The 17,645-nt window shown below is 32.9% G+C and overlaps 2 protein-coding genes across 2 annotated transcripts; one reads left to right on the plus strand and one right to left on the minus strand.

Annotated features, from left to right (window-relative positions):
* The first annotated feature begins 2,490 nt into the window (after positions 1 to 2,490).
* Positions 2,491 to 3,527, plus strand: LOC25499101 (uncharacterized). Its single transcript, XM_013594253.3, has one exon. It carries the CDS (start codon positions 2,669 to 2,671, stop codon positions 3,206 to 3,208), a length of 540 nt encoding a protein of 179 aa, XP_013449707.2. The 5' UTR covers positions 2,491 to 2,668; the 3' UTR covers positions 3,209 to 3,527.
* A 242-nt stretch (positions 3,528 to 3,769) lies between these two features.
* LOC25499102 (multiple RNA-binding domain-containing protein 1) lies at positions 3,770 to 13,943 on the minus strand. Its single transcript, XM_024770511.2, has 16 exons — positions 13,789 to 13,943; positions 13,439 to 13,506; positions 13,250 to 13,357; positions 13,039 to 13,153; positions 12,193 to 12,920; positions 11,893 to 12,024; positions 9,822 to 9,908; positions 9,621 to 9,735; positions 7,967 to 8,290; positions 6,460 to 6,524; positions 5,721 to 5,892; positions 5,013 to 5,117; positions 4,818 to 4,919; positions 4,538 to 4,714; positions 4,284 to 4,415; positions 3,770 to 4,149 (listed from the first exon to the last, which is right to left on the minus strand). Coding segments are annotated over exons 2-16 (2,529 nt in total). The 5' UTR covers positions 13,441 to 13,506; positions 13,789 to 13,943; the 3' UTR covers positions 3,770 to 3,984.
* Positions 13,944 to 17,645: the final 3,702 nt, after the last annotated feature.

Below are 17,645 nucleotides of genomic sequence, written 5' to 3' on the forward strand. Positions count from 1 at the left end.
TCAAATCAAAGCTTTTCCAAAAAATTGTTGGCATCCAAGGTTTTTCAAAATTACTCCCCATTTAATTTCTAACAAACCTTAATTAATTTACAATTTTTTTAATCACTTGCCGTAACAAGAATTTTAAGTTGTAAATGTTACATGGATGCAAGAAAATGCAATATAGCCGTATAATGTTCTTAGAGCTTCATCGAATTTTTTTTCGTTAATTACAAGGCTCGTTAAAAAATATGGTTAAGCTCTTTAAGCAATTTTTTTAGCTGTAATTTTGTTTTTAAGCAATGTTATCGGCTTTGTTGTGGAAGAACAGTGGTTGTTCTATGTTTTACAAAAATTAAATAAACATAGAACACCCACTGTTTTTAGTCCAATTTCATGTGGTTTCTTCTTGTTTCTTCAATTAGATAACCAACAAAGAATTAAGCTTTTCCTTCTTTCATTCGTAAGTTTTTATTTTCTCATCACCAGTTCCATGCCTTTTCCTTGAAATATTTATTTCATCTTTCAATCGTTTTGCATGCTGAATGGGGTATATTTGATCATAATCGTAAACAGTTAACAGAAAAATTTGACGGAGGGGGTAAATTGATTAACGTTATGGAATTTCAGGGGGTAATTGAAATTTTGTTAATTTCAGGAGGGTAATTGACGAAACCTACAATTTCAAGGGGGGAAATTGACTATTTACTCCAATTGTGAATGAAAAGAATTTAAAAGCACACAGCCGCACCAACTCAAACTAGGGTTACATATGTTCACCCGACAACAAGTACAATATATGGATTTGATATGATGAGTCCAGCCCATTAATCTTTTTAGTTCCATTTTTATTTTTTAAACTTTTATTCATATTTTAAAAATTATGAACAGTTTTTTTTAATAAAATTTTAATTTTGATTAAAAGTAAAAATATAAATTTCTTTTGCTTTTAAATTAAAACAAATCAAATTAATTATGATTATCGATTTCAATGAAATTAAAAATGTAACAAAATATATAATCTAAATTCTTATTTATTTGATAACACAAACAACAATCTTTTATTATAGAAAAAATATAAATATATTCATCTAGTTTGTTACATTCTTTAACAATAGTTTGTTGCACTTTTTAAATGATAAAATAAAAAACTGAACATTTATGTTTGTTACACTTTTATTTTAATATTTAGATTTATTCTTATCTATTTGTTACACATGTTATTTGTATTGAAAATTGACAGCATTATTTTGAAAGAGAAAAATTCAGCCAAAAAGAACTGAAAGATGTTGTTTTCTTTATGTATAGTATAGATAGATTTACTTTCTTTTTTTTGTTGAAAGATACTAAAATTTACTATTTAAAGTATAGGAACTGTGCTATATGGCATTGGCTATTGTTAAAGGTGTCAAATGGGCTAGTCCGTCCTGGGTCAATGCGTATATTGGGTTGGGTCAGTACGCCCCGACTGATGTATGGGCTGTACAATTGAGTTTGGCCCGGTCATAAGGAACTATGCTATATGGCATTGGCTATTGTTAAAGGTGTCAAATGGGTTAGTCCGTCCTGGGTCAATGCGTATATTGGGTTGGGTCAGCACGCCCCGACTGATGTATGGGCTGTACAATTGAGTTTGGCCCGATCATAACATGGGTAAGTGGCCTGATAGGCCAACTCAGATCGTATATAATTTTTTTTAAGTGATGAAATGTACAAAAAGTTCACTCTTTTTTCACAAACACACCAAAAGGATCGATAACACAAACAAACAACTCACAAAATATTTATCACATCATCAAATATTATTCAAACAAAATAGTTAGGGCATAAATATCCACCCAACCTTGCAAAGTGCAATATCACCTGTCACTAACACCCGTCATCAAAAAGTTTTTCAAATCAGCAGTTATAGGTTTAAATGTCATTTATTTGTTTCTATGTAGTCTTACATATCATATTCTAATCACAAAATCATATGTAATTGCTGTCTTTTTTGTGTCCTCAAAATTCAAGGTTTGGTCACATATGATTACCCTTTAATGTTGGTACTTGATGGGTGAAAAGATATGCTCATCTAGCTTAATTGTTGACTCTGCAATAAGCATGACTGCGTACAATTATTTCTAAAAAATGGATTTGATGCGGTCAAAAATTTTAAAGTGAAGCCACAACATATATATTGTTGAATTTGTTTTTAGACAGTTCATATTCTAAATATGAATATAAACCGTCTGATCCTTATTCTCTAAACAAAGTATAGTGATTATAAAAACTTTTGACGACACCAAACCCCTTTTTAAATCTTACCCTTTATTATGTTTTTGCAACATTTGTTTATCTCACTCTTTATTTTCTAATATATGGAAAAGTGCCTCTCCCTCACAAGTTATGCATGATGCTAACTTATCTATCATTAAACTACGCTCCTCTCATCAATGCTAGACTAATTAATTAAAAAATTGTTCAGTTAAAAAGGTTGGTGGGTGAACCCTCATTTAGAATAATTTGTACGTCACCTACAAAGGATCATCACACAAAATGGATGATGAGTTCTTAAACAAATAGAAACGCAACTCACACTCTTTGTAAACTACCTATCGAAAATGCTACCCCTTTCAATTTGCAAGTATAAATATAATCATCACTTCAAAGTGTACCTATATGAACTCCTAAATTCTTGTAATATCTGATGATTAGAGTTGAAAATTTCAAAATGAAGAAAATTGAGATTTTCAAGATAATGGCAATGGCTCTAACATTGTTGGCAATAGTGCCAAAGATTGAAAGCGAAGGTAGGCCTACTACACCAACAAATCAACGCCCACTTTGTGCATCTCAGTTTGCACTAGTAAACTATGCATGTGGAAGGTTACCCTTCACACCAGGGGTACCACCTGCCCCCTTAGAGCCCCCGCCAGCACCTGATGATGATGGTGGTGATGATGATGATGGTGGTGACGATGATGGTGGCAATGATGAGGGGCACAAAAACCACCATCGCGATCATGGGCATGGACATGGGCACGGTCACAAACACGGACACAAGCATAGACGTCACCAGACCGCTGAGCAAGAAAATTGTTGCCGATGGGCTAGGGAAGTGGACAACCAATGTGTTTGTGAACTTCTTGTTCGTTTGCCACCATTCCTTGTTAGGCCTTTACATCTCTACACACTCAACATTGGTGAAGACTGCGAGATCACTTACTCCTGTGGTGGTCCAATATGATTCTCAAACTTGCATTGATTATGATGCAGGTTATACAGTTATTATTATCCTGTGTTTGTTTGGTTTTTTTTCTCTTCAAAGTTTTTACATGTCAATGTTATGTTACAGTATGTCGGGAAAGAAAAAAAAGGGTTTATAGTTATTGTTTGTGGCTCCTATAGTATTGTTATTTAGCTTGTGCTACTGTTAAGTCCCGTATACACTGCGATTGGTAAAGGTTGTAAGCAATGCTAGATTTATTTATTCGTGAATTTATGTTTGATATGAATTGAATAATTATGTACCGGTATTAGCTAATTGATTTTAAAATAATTCCATATCTTTCACGCCATTTTCAGAAGATACCTCGTGAGTTGTAAGACCAATTTGTGAGAGTAAATTGTTCAAGCGTGTAGATGTATATTTTTTCATTATGACATAGGTTCCTTTACTCAATTGATTAGCCTTGGCTAATAATGCTTTTCATATTGTCATGAGAATTGATAAATCACCAGTAGCAATTTTGCACCATCAGTGTCTTGAATCTTTCTAAACAAAAATCTCGTTTTAGTATAAATCAAATTAATTCCTAAAATTGTGATATTAACCATACAGTATGTCAAACTCAATATATTCATGACCATATAATTTTACTGCATCTTTTAAACATGGTAATAAATAGTAATAATTGCAAGAACACCAAACAGCGACAAATTAAACAATTTACTACAATCTACAAAATTGACATCCCTGAACTTCGGGATATATACAGAAACCTCAAATTCTTGAACGAAGCACTAATCAAACCTTTCAAACTTCATATTTCCTTCATCTAACATACTGATGCCCTTCCTTTTCTTGGATAAGTTAGTATCTTGAAATCCACTATGTTCATTAAATTGAGCAGCAGTTCGAGCCCGCAGTTCCTCCAAACTCTCACCTTCTTTCGCTCTCTCTATTACCTGAAAATAACAAGGCCCGTTGTTTTTCAACTGTTTGCAATCTAATTTGAAAGTATGTACACCACCTAAAACAAGGGGAAGTGTAGATATTCCCTAAAGAGAATTTCTCAAATCAATCACTGAGTTTCACTTACCAGATGTCTGCCATACAAGTGGGTACTTGAGAGTGCTGTAAGTGCATTTTGTGCCTCCTGCTGAGTAACATACTCCACAAAAGCAAATCCTCTATGATTTCCAAACTTCATTGGTAATCTTAAACTTTTAATCTGCACAGTGAAAGGAAAACTTCTAAAAATTTGTAGTAAACAGCTAAATGTTCATATTCTGGCTGAGAGAATGAATGTTTGCTAGCAATTGTACTAAAATTATCATTTTTAATAGTAATCACCTGGCCAAACGGGCTAAATAATTGTCTCAGGTCCTTCTCTGTTGCCTCAAAGGCAACATTTTTCACAAGTAACTTGGTTGAACTCTTATCTTTCTCAACTTTCTTTTGTACTTTATCATCATCATTCTTGACATGACAGAGTTGTAAAATAAGAGCATGACCGTCCAAAACAGTCCCCTATACCCAAACCAAAAAAGTTATTAAAAAATGAAACAACCATAACCATCATTAGGATTTAAATACATATAACATGCATCTTTTGATTCAAATGTGCAAATACCTGTAAATCGTTGCAAACACTCGTAGCAGTCTCTGTGGAGTCAAACTCAACAAATCCAAATCCCATAGAAACATTTTTCCCATTTTTCAAATGCTTCTTCACCTATTTTAGAAAGCAGTGAAACAAAAAAAAAAAATGAAAAATAGCCAAGTCATCAAAAGTAAAATGAGTCACCTAGCACTCAAATCCATTTACCTTGACACTCAAAATCCGCCCCTCCTTCATGTGTTCACTGAAATGTTCCCTCAAAACCTCGTCTGTTGTCTTGAAGTTTAGGTTCTTGACAAACAAGGACCGAGCCTGAAGTATGATAGCTTAATCAAATGATAGAAGAGTAATAATTATGGATTATTTAGCAATGGTTAATGTACAAAATATCAAAATAAATATTGACTGAATTGCATAGTAATCTGTGGAGGACAAAATTAGAGTGGTGGCAAACAATTTCCCTAAAGGCAAGGCCAGAGAATGAATATGTCCATGGGATAAACGTCCTTCAAATTGACAATCAATACAGAAAATGATATTTCACTTCAAAGTTCTGTTCTTATTGACATATAAATTATTGAATGAATAACAAAGAGATGAAGGCCATAACAATAAATTATTGAGAAGTTCAGAGACCCGATTTATAACATTTTTAGTTGAGGAATCTATATTAAAATTTGGAGTTCAGCGATCAATAGAATAATTCAACCTAATAAGTAAAATGAATTTATCATTTTTTTATTGTCAGTTTTATTGCATATACAACTTGTCCTATGCATTTATATTTTATTTTTATCCATTGACCTCACATTTCTCTCTTTTCTATTTTACATCAATTCTTGCAAAAGACTAATGCATCAAAACAAACTAAACCAAACACAACTAGAGCAAAAGAATGGTAAAAATAGGCCAAACCTCTATTCTGTCTGGATCAATATCAGCATCTGATATTCTTTCCACGTCTTTCTCTAATATCCCCCTCTTGACATCCTTTTCACCAATTACAATATTCACCTCATCATTTATAGATGTTAATTTTGGGGTAAGAATATCGGAAGGAGCCCACTCCAAGTATAACGGAGCATCCCTACATTGAATAGAGCACAAATCAAGTCAATAACCATCAATAAATAAAATATGGGATCCCTATTGTTAGCTTAGTGGAGGGGGATGAAATTGTGGTTGTGCAACATCTCAAAGTGTCAATCCTTCCCAACTAACAAAATCCAAGCTTTAGTCCAATCACTGCGGAAATAAGATTAAAACTACGAAGTTATGGGCATAGTTCTGGATTATTGTACACTCTAACGCCACCCCCCACACACTTCCCTTTTGGGTGTAAGACACATATTTTTGACAAAACTATTCTTTCAATTTTATCCTTTATCTTTTTCAAATAACACAGGAGAGCCAGAGCACATTAACTTTTGCACAATACAAACCAGCATCATACATATTGCAATTTGCAAGGAAAATGTTCTCTCTTTCTTTCCTATGAAGATCGACTCGTATTCAACAGAGGAAGAAACAATAAATTCATTCAGTGAAGATAACATAAATGACTGATTGTCTATTCATAGAAGCTAATAAAATATTGCTTATCACTTAACAATGTTGCATGGAACTAGTGACCAAAAGAAACAAAAGATCTTACTTGTAACGCTTGTAAGCTAAACCTCTAAAAGCAGCTTTAGCTTCTGCTGGTTCGAGAAAAATAACCTGAAATATCATCTCTAAATAATTCAAAGCTTGAACAAGAAGAATTTAGTGTTTACCTATTCATTAAACAATGAACAAATAACAATAAAAGCAATAACTTTCAAGATGCCTCCCTGCTGAAGACAAGCTCCACCAATCAATTAAAACAAATATGCAACAAAATGCCTATAAGTATAATAAAGTTCCCATAATACATATATTAGAAAGAGTTAGGATCCATTGAAACCAAGTGTAGATCAAAAGGCTTATACCAAATATCATCCATTCAATTTGATTGATCCAATGAATCATATATTCCATCTATGCAAAATAAAAAATAAAATAAAACTCTTAAGTGAAGCATGCGTGCAATTTCATTTTTTTTTTCTCCCCGACACAATATACTGATTGAACTAATGCACAATGTTCAGCGCTGCTCAGAGTTGCAGAAGCCAACGTTGGGGTCATACCACTTCTCCCGTAATGATCAGGCTTTAGATTTTGATTTTAGATAGCATATAGTATTAGAGTTCATTCCTATCAGTTTGTGGTTTGTTGAACCTTCAATCATCAATATGAAAATAGACAATTTGGGTGCAAATTTGTGGCCATATAAATATATCTCAATCATGTCAATTTCAGTAATCCTCCAATGCTAAGTGCTCTTGTTTTAGAATTTGGGATTAATTTTTTCATGACGCATCATAATAATATATATAAACTTCGTACAAATCTGTAAGTCTAGATATTAGTGAGACACACTGATGAATTAGGTTTCTATGATATTTATAATGGGAATGAAGACAAAATCACACGCACGCCTCAATTAGTTTTTTTATTTATTTCACAGATGGAATATTACGAGCCATTTGATACATTATATTTAACAGTCGAGATTTGGAGTACATTACACCTAGTCTTATGACTTACACCTAGTGTCAACGGATCCTAACTCTACAAAGAAATCCAATAATACAGCTCATGGTGCAGAGGAGAACATGTAGAACCAAAAGGACCATAATATTTATTATTATGAAAAAAACAAATATAAATAATACAATAACGGTGTGGTAATATAGTTTTTAAAATGTAAAAGAATAAGCTTCATGCAAAAGATTGTAATTTGTTTTTTCTTTAGGATATTAGGACACAAGACTGTTCCACAACCACATATTATGGAAGAAGAAATACTATCGAAAGTTGAAAGAATAAACTTCATGCAAAAGATTGTTATTTGTTTTTTCTTTAGGATATTAGGACACAAGACTGTTCCACAACCACATATTATGGAAGAAGAAATACGTTGAAAGTTGAATTAAGACATAATTGAAACAAAACTTTAGTAGAAATTATAACAAAACTAGGCTATATGATAGAATAATAAGATATCAAAAGTACCCACGGCCACCCCCCAAAATAAAAAATACATAAGACACATCATGAACATAAGGAGAGGGAAATACCAGGGCCAATGTTTTTGTCGAGGGCAGAATTATTTTATCCAAACTACCAAATTTCCCAAACATCTTTGCAAGATCATTTTCCGTAGCACCATATGGCAAATTTTTCGCTAAAAGTACATGGTTACTTCTTTTCCTGCCATCAACTTTACCCTTCGCATGCTCCTCCAGAGACTCCACGTTCACTCCAGCTTTTCTAAATGCATTTTTTGTTTCTTTAATCCCGTCAGTTTCTGCCAGAGAATACCGTGAAGCAAGACCATCAGCTTCTGGATCCAGAAAATCACTTTTACTAACACCATGTTTCCGAGCAGCGTTTTCTACAATCTATTAACATCAACACATGATTAAAATATTTTAGGAAGTATAATCAATAAGACAATGATGTTAATTCCATCACTAAAAAACAACATATTTGCACCCACCAATAAAAGGAAATATTATAATCCCAAGGAAAAATGAAATTATGACTGCATTAGAAAATGGAAACATCAACAGTTTTACCTATTTTCTCAATAAAAGAAAGTTGTCAACAGTTTCTCACACCACACACTACATAAGCCCAATATAAAAAATTATACTTTTTTATATATGTATGGAAGCAAAACTTACTAACCCTGGATATTTTTTATAGCAAAGGAAAAATATTTGAAAAGCAAGAGGAGATAAACAAATAGAAGAAAAATAGATCTTTCAAAAAAAAAAAAAAAGAAGAAAAACAGGTAATCTTCCAAAATAAAGTACAACAGTTGGCAAAGTGTGTGCTTGATCAACCTAGCAGGACTGGACAAACAGAATAACACAGTACAAGTTATCAAATTACAACACAACCTTTTGTTCTATTTTCTGTTAGGTGATCAATGCACAACGCAAGTTGTTTTGAGGAACATGAGGGGATGAAACAATGGAGAAGGTACATTAGAGAGAGGAGGAACTTCGGGGAAAATAGCTATTGAGGATGAAATGAAAAGGTTGGGTACTTTAATACTTTTCGACTTTGTTGTGAGTGGGACAAAAAGCTATCCCATGGATTTATTACTAAATAAGAAAATTTAAGAAGTGTCATATCCTTCAAGTTTCGCTTTGTTTAGTTAGACAACCATTCTTCAAATCAAACATAGAAGTAGTTTTGTGCCGTCCAGTCTTTCATTTTTTTGCAAATTAAATGCGCCTAAAAGTTCTTAAGATTAAAACAGCTGACACACCCAATCTCTATGAATGTTAGAAATAGCAACCTCAATGAAATATCCATTGTGAGACTATAACAGTTCAATCCTACAGGTTTTGGGGGCAAAACATAAACTGAGCATCCCTCTTCAACAAGTGATGCTCCCACCATCACCCCCCCCACACGCACACACACCAAAACCTAACCAAAGCACAAGGAAACCCTCCCCAAAAATAGAATAGACTTGTTTCATGAGGAAATGGTTGCTAACAGTGCAGGAACAAGTGCTTTGCTTCTGAACTAGAGCAACAAATACATAAAGAACAACGTCAAAATTTGAAATCATGCCACAAGTTGTGACTTTCTATAGAAAATATGAAGATAAAATAAGCATTATTCAAAACATGAATGAACTATTGAAAAATTGGCAACTCAAAAAGGATGAAATAATAGAATCATAAATTTCAATTTCATCGTAAGGAAACATACTGTATCAGGGCGCATGAACAGACTATTCCATGCTCTGGTATCTCCTTTAGCTTCAGCTGCTTTCCTTTCTTCATCTCTTCGTTGTTTGAGAGTTTTAGAGCCTTGGTCCTTGTTCCTACAACATGTAAACCATAAAATGACAATACATGATAATGCAAATATACAATTTAACATTGTTGATGAAGCAATATTATGCCTTACTCTTCATTGTTTGAATGTCTTGGTATAGCTGGCATAACATGCAATAATCTCCCCTGGAAGATTGAATTGTCCGACTCTTCTAGCGCCCTGATAAACATTTATCATACAATTGCATAAATTACAATCAACTGTTGACAAGCACCAGCTTAAGCTTTGAGATAGTATTAGTGTTGCTAAACGTAGCAGCTATCTGAAGTCTAGTGATGTTTTAGCTACAGATACAATTCAATTGACGTGGAATTATGCAATTCCAACCTACTTCGATTCATTGCAGAAAACATTACCAATAAATTTCAAGAGGTTCTTAGATGTTTTAGAACTTTTTGATAACTCAAACCAATAGTAATCCTATCATTTTCCAGGATCCGGCTCCTCTAAAATGGGCAACTCACTTTACAGGACAAGGCCCAAGTGGAAAATCCAAATTTTGATCATTTAAATACAAAATATACTATTTTAGCTAGTTACAAGTATTATTTAAAAGAAACAAGAACAAAAACAAGACACTCTTGGAATTCCCTCCTTAACAACAGAAGAGACAACAAGCAAAATCCAACCCATCACATGTCTACCAATACACCAAGGTAGTCAAAATCGAGATCCTAGGCAAGATCGGAGAGAGGTCACAAGATCGTAAATCGGGAGATCGTAACACGGATCGCAAGATCCTACCAAATTCACAAATCGACATACCTATGTGTATGCATAAAAAACCCTTCAGAATACCTTAATTACTTGATGAAAAACAAATAAATTATTTTCTTTTAGGACACCTTATTAATTAAAAATAATATAACATAAAATATTTTATTTTATTATTAATTTTTTTTACGGGAATTTTACTGTGTTTATGTGTATGGATTTTTGATATCACATTATTAGTTATTAATTTTTTGAAAGAATTATTAGTTAACAAAAAAGAAAGGAAGTTGTAAAAGTAGTAGAAAAAAAAGTGTGCAGCAAACAAAACAAAATACAAACGTAAAAAAAAATACCTCAGCGTATAACAAAAAAACACAAGACAACACGACAAAAAAAAAAGAAAAAGAAAAAGGAAACATCGCGCATGTGCCTTTCACGTGTTGTATTTTAGGGATTTAGAAACAACGTCGTTTTAAGAAAACAGGTTGTATATCCGACCCGGAAACAACAACTCTGCACAGCATGAACAGCAGCAGCCGACGCGTACCATTTCATATTTTTCACGATCTTCTGCGGCGATCCTTACCGCATCCATCAGATTACGATTCCAACCACACCCCAGCACGCCAAGGGGTGACAAGATCATAAAATCGTACAATCCTACGAGTTGGATCACGATTTTGACTACCTTGCAATACACCCTTAAATAGACAATGGATGGACATTAAAAGACTGAGAAGAATCCTTAGAGACATGAACAATTCACAAAAGCCAAATACAAGACAAAGGAAGCATAGGTGACACAACATCATAAAGTATTTTGCTCCTCAATTCTCCCAGATCCTCTAAAGCTAATCAAATGAAATTGTTTCAAATTGAAAAGACACACCCTAAATTAACCATAACCACTAAATAAGTAACTCTGCGTGAAGGTGGATAAGGTTGGGTTTTATGGAACGGGGTGCCTAAGTCTCCCATCAAGTAGTATGGGATGCTCAGTGATATGAAACACGGATACAGACACGGACACTGCCACGCCGACACCACTAATAATTTAACAAAATTTCATGATTCAATGTAATAATATGTGTCGGTGTCATATCGGTGTCGGACACGGCGCAAGTCTGACACCGAGACGCATGTCTGACACCGAGACGCGCCTAATCCGAGGAGTAGTGTTAAAGTGGATTGATTCCCTCTTGATGATAGCTAGCTTTCAAGGGAAGGTTCACCAAGTGCTTGGATTGGACAAAAGATTATTTATGCCTACATCTGCAACCTGAAGATTCTTTAAAAAAAATGACTTAATGCTTCAAAAGCATTCCCTCACAAATTCTACAACTCAACCATAAGCAAAAAGAAAGATTTACAATATAATAGTTGGTATAAATTAAGGTGAGACTAAAGTTTCTATCCATCTAGTTGTTACCTGGCTGCAAACTCTGGAGCTGAAAAATGAATATAAGCTATTCCTTTGGATCGTTTAGTATCCTTATCAACAACCAAATGAGCCTGTGAGACACTGCCAAACTGACTGAAATGCTCTTCCAATTCCTCCTCACTGCAACAGAATAACAATAAAAATATAAAACCAACTAGAAATATACAAAATATTAAGGTCAATTGAAATTAACTTGCAGAAGACATTCATTCTTGTAGAAAAACAATAACAAGAAAAGTAGGCAAAATAATATGAAACATGCATCCATAAGATAATTTGAGAAATTACGTGGTCGAATATGGCAGATTACGGACAAACAGTCGACACGGCTCAGAAACTCCTTTCTTATCTTCTGGATTTGATAATTGCCCCTCTTCCTCAGTTGCATTCACTTGAGACTTATCATTGGCAACATCCTTTCCAACGGTATTTTTTTGGTCTTCTAGATCTAACTCTTGAGCACCACTTCTTGGGGTTGTTTCAGAAGGGTTATTACAACGATTTTCTTCATGTTCAGTAGCATGACTATGTTTATCTTTGTCATCGTCGTCAGAAGACGCCGAATCACTGCTGTCATCATCACTGCTTTCAGAATCAGACCACTCCGTTGTCACTTTACTCTTGAAATAATCCATATCAGAAATTACTCCATCATGCTTAATATCACGCGACTTGTCGGATTTAGGGTTATTTGGTAACTCATCTACATGTGAGTCGCTTAAGATAGGATGGTTTGCAATTAATGTACTTTCGGTCTCCTTATTCAGTGTTGGTTGGTTGTTACCATCATTGGATACAACTGAAGTATCATTTGCCCACAGCTTAGACATTGCCCGAGGTTGCATGACCTGAAGAAAATCTTGAAGCTTTGGGTCATCAATGTCCATAGAATTGTCTTCATGTTCCTTAGCTCTAGCATGATTGCTAACATCTGTGGTGATCACTTTATCGTCCTTTTTTGTTGAATGTCGACTCCACGGACGAGGAAGATTTGCATCACCAAGTTTTTGAGCCACCTGGTTGGTAGATAAAAACATGGTCGAGCATTTTTAATGGCTCTCAGTTTCAGTAATATGATAAATAATATAATAGTGTGAAAGAAGTTAAGAAAAAATAATGGCATAAACAACCGACCTCACAAGTAATTGCTTGCGTGTCAAGGTAAGATTTATTAAAATATTTAATCGCTGCCTGAGCTTCCTGGTCTGTACGAAATCCGATAAAAGCAAATTGGCGACTTTTCCCGTTTCTGAGTTAACCAGTAAACAACACAAAGTTAAAATTCAAAACAAGTGTCCATGAGGATTGGAATAAAGATTTTATGACTTTAGGAAAGAAACAATACTTTGTACGCATAAGCTTGACATCAGTTATTTCTCCTTTCCTAGAAAATTCTTGTTTTAGTCGATCCTCTGCAACATATTTAGGGAGATTCTTCACGCATATCCTGGACCTGGAAACACAAAATATCATTTTTCTATGATTTTCTTAAACTTCCTCAAACTACGAATTCCAATGCCACATTTGAACTTACATGGCTCCTTCTAGTATAATTGCACAGTTGCAGTTGAGTATAGTAGACAAAACTGGCAGTGAATGTGTCTGTAGCAAATAAAAGAGTCAATTATTATACAACACAGATTCATTACATAGAATTCAGAATTTCCATTGATATAAATATCCTTTTCTCACTATAATCTAACAAGTAAACGATAATAAGCATTTTTATAATATCATAAGCGAGTATTGAATAAGCACTTATGAATAATCTATTTCTACTGAAAGAGGATAAAATAGTCAAATTGTTATTGTATAAGTCATAAGTTACAAGCTCAGATAAGTCAATTCAAAGTGCATAAACACAAGTAGATGAAATAAACTTACGGTTCAAGAAGGCGGAATTCAGGAAAGGGAGAGAGAGAGAGAGAGAGAGAGAGAGAGAGAACGGTGCAGCTATGTTCTTCGCGTGGCTAGGTCTGTTGAAAAAGATAACAAAATGGGTCGAACTGAATCGGGTACTTTTAACCCAGATTCTCGAGGTAGATCGATCCAACCCAGCCCACATGGGTGTAATGAGGAAATTTTACCCTATACCCTTACCTCTATACTTTCACCCCTGCAATTTACCAAAAATTCTAATTTTATCCTTTTTCCAATTTTCCAACTTCAGTTCACCCCTACCTACCATTTTTTCCGAACGAAAAGGTAAACTGGACACCAAACTTGAGCGTTTCCAAACACAAACTTATAAGCAGTTACATTGTTTGCCTTTTTCAATTAACGAAAGACAGAAAAACCCAAAAGTTGTTTTCCACTTTTCAAATTAGAATTACATGTTCTGTTGATAGCAAGCAAAAAAGGGGAGCCTCTTTTTTTTCAATCCTCCGATCAATTCAATTGAAGAGTGAGTGAGTGGATTGTAAAAACTGAAAAACAAAGCGTGAATGAATTTTACCATATTCATATTGAAATCTGAATATTATTCCGGCAGATTTTGTTTTGATCTGAATGGATAGTTTTAAAAGAGAAATCAAATGAAAATAAGAGAAGAAATTAAGAGTTTATGAGAATTGGAATTGAAAAATAATTAGATTTAATAGATAATAAATATGATTATGAACAAACAGAAAATGAGAGATTCAAAAAGATTGTTACATGAAAAGTAGAAATCGAAAAGAAAAATGAATGATGAATGTTGGAATACCATTGGGTTTCTAGGGAAGAAAAGGAAGAAGATCCGTAGCAAACCGGAAAGCTTGAAAAAATTGAGAAAAATATAATTAATCTGGATGCTCTTATGTTTATATAGGAGGGTATAATAGGAAGTTTGTGTAAAATGTTGGGGTGAAAGTATAGATGTAGAGGTATATAGTAAAATTTCCTCATTGCACTTGCGTCATCATTTTGAAAATTTTATTTTCTAGATTTTCGTTTTTTATTACAATTTTTAGATTTTCTTTACTATTATATTCAGTTTTTGATGTTTAAAAATTCATATTTTACTCATTCTTTTTTTAAAAATTCTAAATTTTTTGGTAGAGTTCTTTTTATAGTGTTTTAATCATGTCTGCAAACAAAATTGAGATTTTCAAGATAATGGCAATAGCTCTAATATTGTTGGCAATAGTTTCCAGCGTTAATATGTCTTCACCCCCTGTAATTTGGACAAGTTCCGGTTTATCCCCTGTAAAAATAAAAGTTTAGATTCCAACCCTATCATATGAAGATTCTTCACAAAACACCCCTATAATATTAAGATTCTCCACAAAACACCCCTGACCCCATGCAGACGTTGATGTGGCACGCCACTGTGTAATTATTTTAATTTTTTTTTTAAAAACCTGACACATGTGTAATGGACACTGACTGTATAATTATTTTTATTTTTTTAAATGGTACACGTGGCATTTGTGATTTAAAAAAAACAAAAAAAACATAAAAAATTAAATAAATTCTGGAAAAATTAATAAAAACGAAAAATATTCTGGAAAATAAAAAAAAATAACGAAAAAATTAATTAAAATAAAAAATATGATTAAACAAATTAAAAAATTCTGGAAAATTTAATAAAATAAAAAATAATCTGAAAATTTTAATAAAAATAAAAAAGAATCTGGTAAAATGAAAAAAATTTGGAAAAATTAATAAAAATTTAAAAAGTTCTAGAAAATTTTAAAAAATAATAAAAAAATCTGGAAAAAGTTAAAAATATGAGAAAAAAATATATATTTCAAAAAATTTATATTTTTGGAAAATTCAGGAACTTAATATATTTCGAAATTCATAAATATAATAAGAAAATGCATTTTCTTTTTTTAAAGAAAAAGTTCAGATTTTTCTTTCGAAATTAAAAATTTTGTTTTTTTTATTTTTTATACAAAAAATAAAAATATTGGAAAATATTTCAATAATTAAAAAAACATAACATTAGATCATGAAGAATAGAAGTAAGGGCTTGTTATTCAATAGTATAACATGACTTATATACCGGTGTGACGGTGTCAATCAAAATCCACTGTATCTTGTTATTCATCTAGATTATATTTTCGAATAAAATAAAATTCTAGAAATAAATTTTCATAATCAAAATAACTATATAATATTATATTTTCGATTTTTTATAATTTTAATTTAATTCAGAATTTTTTTATATTTTTTGAAAATTTTGATATATATATATATATAAATTTTTTCCATAATTTTTTATTTTTTTGAACTTTTTCCAGATTTTTTTTTCGTGATTTTTTTCTTTAATTTTTTCAGATTTTTTTTATTAAATTTTCTATTTTTTTTCATTATTTTTAATAATTTTTTCAGATTTTTTTTTTTTAAAATACAAATGTCACGTTTACCCTTTAAAAAAAAAATACAGTCATCACGCCACATAATCAGATTTGCACAGTCAGCATGCCACGTCAGCAATTATGCACAGTCACATAGGTCAGGGGCTAAAATCAAATAATCTTATTTTACAGGGTTGGAATCTAAACTTTTTTTTTACTGGGAGGTAAACCGGAACTCGCCTAAATTACAGGGGGTAAATACATATTAACCCTGATTTCAAATGTTAAAAGTGAAGTTAGGCATACTATACCAACAAATCAACGCCCATTTTGTGATCTTAGTTTGCACTGGTAAACTATACATGTGGATGATGATGGTGGCAATGATGAGGGCACAAAAACCACCACCATGGGCATGGGCACAGTCACAGACACGAATATAAACATAGACGTCGCCATACCACAGAGGTGATAGAACATGCACATACATAATCGAGAGAAAGATTAGAATGATCTCTACACACTCACACTTAGAGAGGAAACTACAGAGGAATGATAAAACTCTTCTATTATTGAATATGAGAGGTATGAGATGTTTGCTATACAATCTATATCAACTGAATACAAAAGCCAAGTATTTATAGGCTAAGTTGAGTAACTTGCACTACAAGCCACTAACAAACTAACCAACTAATTAGTTACTTACTAACTAACTAACCAATAAACATAGTTGGATTTATCCTCTACTAACTAACATCAGAATATGAATTATACTTCAACACACCCCCTTAATTCAGATTCTACTAACATCTTAAATTGGAACAAAACTAAAATCACGAGGCTTTTTCTTCTCAAGCCTTGCTACATCATTCATACTGCTACTAGCTTGATTCTTCAGAATCTACTTGTGCTTCTGATAATGAATGTGAATCAGCATCTCTTGCTTCTAACTATTGTAGAAAACTGAACTTTCTGCTCCAATCCTTATTCCTTGAACACACTTTGATAACCTGAATATGCCATCAATTCCACGCATAAAATCAACACCTTCTTGTGCTAACTCGGTCACTTTTTCCTCATATGACTGAACAAACGCTTTCATAGCTGATTGTGTAATCCACTTGAACGTCTTAATCACACAATCACCTTCATCACTTGAAACAACAGCACCCATATCCATTTTTTATGCATAATTCGATCTATCTCTCTTGGTAGTGATAGAACCCCTCTTTCTTGGATTCTTTAGCCTCTCCGGCATAAACCTCACAACCAAGACTGAATTCTCAAGTGAATAACAACGAAACATCATAACATGAATTCTTTGTTTAACATTGCAACCTCCTTGCAATTCTTCATAAAACTGAACAATACTTAAAATTAAATATGAACAAGAATAAACGTTTTAACCTTGTTCTTCTTCTTCGGTTTCTGAACCAGTTTCTTGATTTTCATTATGTT

This window comes from Medicago truncatula, chromosome 7 (genome assembly GCF_003473485.1).
Source record: "Medicago truncatula cultivar Jemalong A17 chromosome 7, MtrunA17r5.0-ANR, whole genome shotgun sequence".
In the NCBI taxonomy this organism is placed as follows: Eukaryota; Viridiplantae; Streptophyta; class Magnoliopsida; order Fabales; family Fabaceae; genus Medicago; species Medicago truncatula.